At 41.6% G+C, this 9,362-nt stretch overlaps 1 protein-coding gene across 1 annotated transcript in view; it reads left to right on the top strand.

The window, feature by feature from the left end:
* Window positions 1-9,084, top strand: part of LOC104393494 (aldose reductase-like) — a 13,374-nt gene extending 4,290 nt beyond the window's left edge. Inside the window, exons 2-10 of the mRNA XM_010002999.1 lie at window positions 226-414; window positions 974-1,090; window positions 2,428-2,505; window positions 2,859-2,981; window positions 6,141-6,247; window positions 6,365-6,446; window positions 6,954-7,037; window positions 7,976-8,058; window positions 8,850-9,084. Of these exons, the coding sequence (XP_010001301.1) occupies window positions 226-414; window positions 974-1,090; window positions 2,428-2,505; window positions 2,859-2,981; window positions 6,141-6,247; window positions 6,365-6,446; window positions 6,954-7,037; window positions 7,976-8,058; window positions 8,850-8,892 (906 nt within the window). The 3' untranslated portion in view covers window positions 8,893-9,084. The remainder of the gene's footprint in view (window positions 1-225; window positions 415-973; window positions 1,091-2,427; window positions 2,506-2,858; window positions 2,982-6,140; window positions 6,248-6,364; window positions 6,447-6,953; window positions 7,038-7,975; window positions 8,059-8,849) is intronic.
* Window positions 9,085-9,362: the final 278 nt, after the last annotated feature.

The following is a 9,362-nucleotide window of genomic DNA, read 5'->3' as shown; positions in this document are numbered from 1 at the left end:
GCGGGAGCAGCGGCTGGAGGCTGGTCCTGACCTCGGGAGCCTGTGCTGGAGATGGGTACAGGCTCGAGAATGTTGCAGGGAAACAAGAGCTTTGTTGCAGGAAAAAAAAAGAGCTTTTTTTAAATGCTGTTGGTGGTTTCTTGCCTTGTTTTACTGGGGGATTGTTGTGGCTTTCTTAATTTTATCTTGCTCGGAAAAAGGTCCTGCAATATATATTGATGAGAGCTTCTTGGGTATTACTTTCAGTCCCCCCCAGGGCAAGTAGCAGCTGCAGTGATGGCTGCCATCGACGCTGGGTACCGGCACTTTGACTGTGCCTACGTGTACCAGAATGAGAATGAGGTTGGGGAAGGGATCCAGCAGAAAATCAAGGAAGGTGTCGTGAAACGAGAGGATCTCTTTGTTGTCAGTAAGGTAAGGATACCACACCTGTTTTTTCATAATAACCCACCTGTTCCTTACTTTCTTACTCTGTGGTGTAGCACGTAATGATTCAGAACATCGTTAAGGCTGTTCCTGAGGCAAGCTTCCTACTTTTCCTCATCCTGTATGGAGAATTAAGCAGGGTATGTGTCCCTAACATAACTTTTAGACTTGATGATTTTGAAGGTCTTTTCCAACCAAAATGGTCCTATGATGTTTTGAACTTTTCCTGGCATGAAGCTATGCTGTCTCCTTTCATGCGGTACCTAATATTCTAGTAGGTGGCTTTTAAAGAAAGTCTTAATTAATGGAACCAGACTGTTTCTGCTTTCTGCCATGACAGCACTTGGCTGTGTGCTGTCACTGCATGTTCTGCCCTCAGTATCATGGGCCAGCCTTGCTCACAGAGCAAGCCTTATTTGATGGTCATTGGGATGACCTAGTTCCACAGCACCTTTCAAAGAGGACAGTCACTCCCCTGAACAGGAAAGAAGAGCTTGAAGAGTTTTAACTTTGGAAGTCACCATGTGCCTTGGCTTTATGTCTCTAGCTGTGGTGCACTTTTCATGAAAAACCTCTGGTGAAGGGAGCCTGCCAGAAGACTCTTGCTTCCCTGAAACTGGATTACCTGGATCTCTATCTCATCCACTGGCCTCTTGGTTTTAAGGTACAGTAAGAGCAATGTGCTTGGCTTTCTCTTGTGGCTGGCAATTTTTAAAGAGCTGTATGGCTTTGCAGCCCAGTAATTGCTCCAACTGATACAGATCATCATGTGTCTGTTGTGTACCAGCACTGCTCTGGTGCTCAGCTTTACTCTGGCCATGGGAACCAGATCCTTACCTCTGAGATTCCTGCTTGCACAGCATCCTCTGCCCTCTTGATTGTGGAATGGGTAGACCTTGAATTAGGGGTGGGTTTCTGTCCTGCAAGCATAAGTCACATTGCTCTCCTTTTGGATATTGCCTGTGTGTTGTCCTCTACAAATCTAGAGTATGCTCAGCTGACAATGATGTGGTTCTCTCTTTGTGAGAAGGAGGGCTGTGCTTTGCTGACTGACAGGTTTTTCTTCCTCTGCATGTTATGGAATCACAGAACAAGAGAATGTTTCTGTGTTCCATTTCTGTCTTTAATCACTGAGTTCTTTGATACAATACAGATTGAACTGACATTTGCTGTAGGAGCCTTAGTGTTCCACAGACCTTGGATTTCAAGAGGTGAAGCTTTTTAGTTCCTAACTTATACTGACTGCATGCAAAGGAACTGAGGTCTTGGTTTGAGTATTTCTAAGCTTAATGTTTCTGTTGGAGCTTGATCAAAATCTTCATTTTACTTGTTGCTCTTGAGATCACATTTTTTTCATAATATCTGTATTTATGAAATGAGTTTCATATGGTCAGAACTATCAAAGTGAAAGTGTGGTGTGGTGTAATGAGGTATCAGTAGAAAACAACTGGTTTTGAATGAAGTTGATACCTGGCATGTAGTCCTAACTGGGACACGGGCTGTTTTCACATTCCCTGTGCCAGCAACTTAAACAATGAGTCTCCCCATGAAAGACCTGTCAGCAGATCTGGTCTGATACAGATTGGACATGTTCCAAATCCAAAGTGGATCCTTAATTAATAAAAAATCTTTAATTGAACACTTATGTCCAAATAAGAACTGTATTTTTTGTAATACAGAAAGTAAGCTTGTAAACTGGCTATAGTTTTCCAAGTGGGAAGTTGTGTTTCACCATATGTATTTCTGTGAGCCAGAGGACAAGTGTGTCCAGCAGAAGTACCTGTCCTTATTGGGATGGCTGTGAGCAAGAATGCCATAACCCCATATGAAAGCAAAAGAGAAGACTGAAGAATGTAGATAATGAACTTCAGTATTATTTCATACATATGTAGATAAGAAGTATTAGTATGTCCTGTAGTAGGAGTTTGTAGTATCGTGCTCTTCAGCTGGTGTTAACTTCCCACCAACAAGTGTTTCAAATGCTTTCTTTGTCACTGGCAGGCAGGAGAGGAGCTGTTCCCCACAGATGACAAAGGCATGTCAATATCCAGCAACACAGACATTCGACACACATGGGAGGTAAGTTCAGCCACAGCAGGAGAACAGTGTCTTCTGTCCTTGGCAGTCTCTTCCATGTTTTCCTTATCTTCAGCAGTCTAAAATGTCTCCATGTAGAACTGCTTGGAATGACTCACCAGTACAACAGTGGCTTGGTATCATTGTGATTTTTCCGGAACCTCAGAGAATTCATCTTTAAACTTTTGTGAAATGAGAGATGTGGCACAAATATACTACTACTCTTTTTTTCTCAAACTTGAACTCTGAATGTTTCTTTTGTGTTTCTCATGAGGGAAATAAGCCATGTCAGAAAGAATGTGTTCTTCAGGCCCTGTCTTGTGTGCTGAATACTGATTTTCTTCTCTTTGTGTTAGGCCATGGAAGAGTTGGTGGATGCTGGTCTGGTAAAAGCCATTGGAATCTCCAACTTTAACCATGACCAGATTGAAAGAATCTTGAACAAGCCAGGACTGAAGTACAAGCCTGCAAATAACCAGGTAAGCTGCTATCACTGCAAGCAAATGTTTAAGTGGTGTTGCATTGTTGTTTGATTGTTTTTTAAGAAGTCTTACTATGAACTAAGATTATAGAAAGAGAATGGAGTAGACACAGTATGTTTTCTCAATCCCATGCTTTAACTACTTCTGGATTCACAAGGTGCTGCTTTTTTATGGACTTTCTGTACTACTATTTGGAAATCTGTCAAGGAGCAACTCCAGAATCCCTTTGGGTTGGTGGAGCATGACATAGAGTAGTTTTAAAAACTTCCTTTTGGTGAAGTAGAACTTGTGTGTGTGTAGAGATACAGATATAGATATGAGGACCTAACAGAATTGGATTACTTTTGTGCAACTCTTTGGCAGAAAGGTCAATTCCTGTTGCTGATAACTGACGGAACTGAACAGGAACATGCTTTAGGGACTGCTTACAGACTTAATGAGGGTTGGGAAGAAGGAGGAAATGGAGTTGCAAGGTAGGCCATTGCATAGAAATGTCGAGGTATGTAGACAGCACTTGAATAAAATTTAAGAAAGTTCAGATGGCAGGAGACATTGGGAGATAATCTGCTGTAATTCACAACTCAGAGCAGCATCAGCTGTGAGATCAAATGAGGCTGCTCGGGGCTTTAGCCAGCTTGAAAACCTAAAAGGATGGAGACTGCACAGCCTCTCTAGCTGGTGTTTCACTGCCTGAGCTCCTGCCTTGGGTATATGGAGAAGGGGTGGAGTTGTCTTATGTTCAGTCTTAACGTCTCTTGTTTCAATTTCTGCCTGTTGTCTCTTGTCCTTCCACCATACACTACTGAAGAGTTTTGTTTGTCTTTGGATGGCCTCATTTTAGGTATTGAAAGCTAGGAGACCTTCTCCAAGCTGAACAAGCCCAGTTCCCTCAGCCTTCCCCAATGTAGGAGGTTCTGCAGTCTTGAGCCATCCTGGTTGCCCTCTGCTGAAATGACAACCTCTCATTTTTCCTTCTACAGAGGGGACTGGGAGGGGGAAAACTGGACACAGTATTGTAAAGGTGGTCTGACAAGTGCTGAGTAGAGGCAGATGATCACTTTCCACAATGTACTACTGGCTGTGTTCCTGCTGCCAGGGCTCACTACTGGCTTGTGTTCAGCTCAGCCTACTATGGCCCCTAGGTTGTTTCTAGCAGTTGCTTTCCAGTCAGGCTCCATTCTGTCTTACTGCCAGGGGCTTATGCTTCCCAGGTGCAGGGCTTTGTGCATAGCCTTGATGAATTTCATAAGGCTTTTGTTGGCCTGTTCTTCTGCCTGAGGGGCTCCCTCTGAAGTGGCAGCCCTGCCCTAGGGTGTATTGACCAGTTCTCCCCCAGTCTGGCATTCTCTGTGTATTTTCATTATTGATTTTGAAGTATTTTTATGTTAATTAGTAGAAGTCTTATACCTTTCAACATCTGCCACACCTCATTGCCACAGTCACTGTACTTTATTGTTGTCCTTGTCTCTTGCATAAGGACACTGACCTTATGTCTCTGATACTTGCAAAAGTTCTCAAGCTCTCTGACTATAATCAAGTTAAGCTCAGAGCAATGGGTCTTTGGTTCCTGTCCTTCAAAACTTACTGCCTCTGAAGAAACACTTGTAAGCCTGAAAGCTTCTGTCACTTACTGGTTGACCTAATAGTAATAGAGTTTCCGGCAGGTACTTTCTCTATGCAGGTGTTCAGCGTATAATCCAGTAAATCCCCTGTATTTAGTGTCATCCCCATTCTTAATTTGAATGCATACACACCAGCTTAATTTGTGGGGATAAATTAGTCAAGGTAGTAATTACATTACAATTATATTAGTACTTAGTTCAGTGAGAAAATACAAGTTTTAAGTATTTGATCGTTATCTCACTGTATGGGTTTCAGTAGTTTAAGGTACTTCTTTAAATGTGCATAATAGACTCTTCACCCTGGTCCAAACATAAGACTAGATAATGCAGTTCAGAAGCTTTTTCAACTTGGGTGCTAGTGGACAGGCAAGGATGACCTTGCCTTGCTTATATTGCATACATTCTACTTATTGAATATTGGAGAAAATAACCAGATACCATTATTCTCACACAGCTCTGTTTTTGGAGCTGGTGAAGAAAAAGAAGTATAATCTGTCCCAAAAACTGAGTTATGTGACCTGTTGTCCAGTATTCCAACATGCCTCAGAAGGAAAACAGCCATGCAGGCTTCTGATAACAGTAAGCAGCTAGAACCACAAATAAATAACTCGAGGCTGTAAACTGATCCCATGTTTTGCACTCCCTTGTTCCACTTGCCAGCAGCACAGGTTCCCAGGCGCTTCCTTCAGAATGCAGCAGCAGCCTGCAGAAGGTTGAAAGGACTGCGTAGTCAGAAAGATTCTTGATGTTATCAGCTGAAATAAAAGTAGTGTTCCGTGGTGTGGAACTACACTCAGAGTCCCTCTATGCAAAGTACCAAATACTCATGTTCGTTCACTTTCACCTGACACATGAATAATTCCTGTTCCGTACTGCATATCTCTGCATTAGCTAGGTGGAATACAGGTCCACTGTGAAGTTTGTATTCTGCTGTGTAGGTATTCTTATGGAAGTTCATGGTAAAGACACATGCATTTATAAAAAGTCTATAATGAACAGTAAGTTGAAGGTCTAAAATCTGTAGTAGTTAGCCATTCTCACTATTTGCAGACTGCAGTATTGACACAAACCAAATAACACAGGAAACGATACTGATATTGCGGTTAGTGTGGTAGTTGTAAAAAAAAAAAAAATACATATATAGGATATTTAATCAGGGATGGAAAGAACCTTGTACTTTCTGGTCTGCTGTCCTATTGTTATGATTTTACAGTGTATGTTTTACTGAACTTTTACTGGTATTTACTGTTTACTTTTACTGTTTTACTGAACTGTACTGAATTATGTAGCTGGTGATTCCATATGTTGGAGTGAAGTTTTAAGGAGTGGTGTTACCTTCCTTGGACCCTTCACTGCAAGGAAAACTGCTAATAGTGGAAAAGGTGGTTAGGGTATACAGAAAACAAAGGCTGTTCAGTATTGCACAGAGTATAAGTCAGAACAAAAATCAGCTTTTTATTTGCTTAATCACTAATCTCTCCAACATGTTAAAGCAGTTAAATCACTACTAATATTTTTACCCTTACATTTGCAGGTTGAATGTCATCCATACCTTACCCAGGAGAAGCTGATCAAGTACTGTCAATCCAAAGGGATTTCTGTGACAGCATACAGTCCCCTTGGCTCTCCTGACAGGCCATGGTAAGATTACTTTGTGATTTTTGAGGAAGCTGGCATGGATTATGCTTGTGACATTGAGGCTACAAGTGCACCCTTCATCATTTATACAGTTTCTGTTCCTGTCTTTCCTCTGTGTAGGGCTAAGCCAGAGGATCCTTCCCTCCTGGATGACCCCAAGATCAAAGAGATTGCAGCCAAGCACAACAAAACTCCAGCCCAGGTATGTAGGTGCTGGACAGGGGACACCCCTTCCAGTAACACAGGACAGCTAAGGGCAAAGTAAAGGATGGGCTGGCTCTTCATTCCCTGTCCACTGTGGTGCTCTTCTGTGATGAGCAGTAGCAGTGCACGTTTCTTTGCTATGTGGCCTGCAGTGCATGTTTGCAAGGGCTCTCTGACCATCAGCCAGAAACATTTTCATTATCTGTCTTCAGATGCTGTCATGTTTCATTTTTTGCATCTCAAGTGCTGTTGCAGGGAAGTGAGCCCTTCCCCGTGTAGCGTACTAAAAGTCTAGATGGGAAAGAAAGGAACTGAGTATTACTAAACAGAATGGGAAAAGAGACCTTGTATGTGGGTCTGCACCACTTCTGTATTTGCATTTCAGGAAACACTGCTTAGAATTCAGTATGATTTAAAATGCAGGTCTGAAACATGTTGGAACAGGCTCTGCTTGCCATGGAACAAAAACAGTCCTCTTTCTGATTCAGTCATATGCCTCTTTCAGGTTCTGATTCGGTTCCACATCCAGAGAAACGTGATTGTGATTCCCAAGTCTGTCACTCCACAGCGCATTGTGGAAAACTCCAAGGTGAGAGGTTACAAATTAGCTGGGTGTGTATGTAGCACATTCAGGGATGTTGTGGCTTCCCCCTGCAGAACAAGCAGTGATCCTTTCTCATCCTTCTTACATCTTCCTCAGGGAAGACTGGGCTTTTTCTCTCTCTGCATTTACTTATGGTCTGCTGAGGGCTAAACTTAAAGTTACAGTTGGAGAGCAGAAGAGAACAAAGTATTTGAAGAGAGTATTGCTGATGATCTTGTCATGCTTCTGTTTCATGGGGATGAATCAGCTAACAGAGCTTGCTTGGAGCCTGAGTGCAGTAGCACACCACAGAAGGCTTATGTAGTGCAAGCTTTGTTAAGAAAATAGTTTTGGTGTCTAGAGACCATGTTGCTGCTCTTGATGCAGTGGTCCTTGACTGAAGGAAACCAGTAGTAGGATTTTGGAAGACACTTAGTTGCATTAAGTGGAACATGCAAGTCTTGTTGATATTCCTTTGGAATGTAACAGATGTAACTTTCACAAATGCGGAATGGAGGTGTTCTGCAACACTGAGGGCTCTCCAAGATTCATAAAATAACTGACACATGAATCACAGAATGTTAGGAGTTGGAAGGGACCTCTGGAGATCATTTAGTCCAAACCCCCTGCCCAGAGCAACTTCACCTAGAGTAGGTTGCACAGAATGTTGTCCAGGTGGATTTTGAATGTCTCCAGAGATTGGACTCAACTGCAATTTGAGTGTTTTTTTTCTTGCTCCTTCTCCCTGCTCACTGCTCTCCCCAACTCCAGCTAGTGTAATCTCAGAAATCCAGAGACTCATCTTTTTCCTGCCCCTACTTCACAAAGCAGTCATTTCTTCTAGCAAGAACCCTTGCACTGTGGACTTGTTCATTGCTTTTGTAATTTTGCTTACAATCTCTGGGTTGTACAGAGAGGTGACTTCCAGCTGTTTCTCTTGTTAGGTGTTTGACTTTGAATTGACTAAAGATGAGATGGCAACCATTCTCAGCTTTAATAGAAACTGGAGAGCCTGTGAAATGAGCACGTAAGTCACAGTGGGGTTTTTATTTTTGTTGGTTTTTTTCCAAGCTGTTAAGCTATTAGTATGTCATAGTTTTGTGTATGAAGTTCTAAATACTAGGCTTGGTTGAAATTCAGGATATGCAAACTCAATTTCCAAAGGGATCATTCTCAAACTAACTTCTCAGAGTAAGATTTTAAATGTTCATGTTATGAACTAAATCCTGATGAGCATAAAGCAAACTTCATGTTAATTTGCAATTCAGTCTCCAAGAAGCTTTTTGTTGCTGGAATTCCAACAAGAGGCTTCTTACTATTTCTGTTTTCTCCCTATTGAATAAATGAACATGATTCAGACTCAAGTTATTGATTAATTTTGCATGTGGAATTAATTTTGTTCTGCTGTAACTCTTAGATATATTGTAAGAACTGAGTATATTCTTCAGGCGTGGCTGGGAACATAGGTGAACATTAAAAAATATAAAGATTTGCAACTTGGAAGCCTGAAGTCAGATACAAAATCTTTTGGAAGGCTGCCATAAAGGTCTTCCTGGCAGTAAACAGAGAAACCTTGTATTAGTTGTCTACAGAACATCTAGGTTGCATCTCTTGAAGTGCTTAGAGCCCCAACAACAGAAGGCACTTGAAAATCTTGGATTTTACAAATGCAGCATGTCTTTGAGGAAGAGAGGAGCACACTGACTCTGCTTTTATACAGTTTAGCTCATTCCTTTGTGGCTCTTTACAGTGGTGACTGCTGCATTATAGTGTGTTTTTTTTCACATGAGATAATCTTTCCTTTTAAATTTCTTTCAGGTGCAAAACTCACAAGGACTACCCTTTCAATGCAGAATACTGAAGATGCTTTCCTGCCTTTCTCCAGGCTTCTCAGATATGCTTCTGCTGTTGCCTATGAGTTGTCTACGTAGATTTCTCACTGCATCAGACCCCCCTTTTTTTTCCTTTTCCCCACAAAGATGCAGTATATGTACTCAGTGACTTTCTGTTACTTTTTTGGAAGAAGGAAATGCTAGAATGATTCTGAAGAGCACTGTGTGGACTAGTAGGTTGTCTTTGCCAAACTGCATATCTGGAATTGGTAAGCAGAAAACACTGAAAAGGTTTGAACTAGCAGCCACATTTATTTTGGAATGCTATGAATTGGAGCTAGTGACTGTTGTTGTCTAGAAGGACCAGGATATGACAGATTTCACATAATTAATGTGAAGTCTGCTTTTTTTCTGATTTCATTTGGGTTTGGTTTTGTTTCTTTTTGTAACACTCCATGCTTTTTTTTCTCCCATTGGAAGTACAAGTTGATTTCTAAGT

This window comes from Chaetura pelagica, unplaced genomic scaffold (genome assembly GCF_000747805.2).
Source record: "Chaetura pelagica isolate M959 unplaced genomic scaffold, ChaPel_1.0 scaffold117, whole genome shotgun sequence".
Lineage (NCBI taxonomy): Eukaryota > Metazoa > Chordata > Aves > Apodiformes > Apodidae > Chaetura > Chaetura pelagica.
Note: the sequence above shows the minus strand (reverse complement) of the source record. Positions and strands in the feature narration are given on the sequence as shown.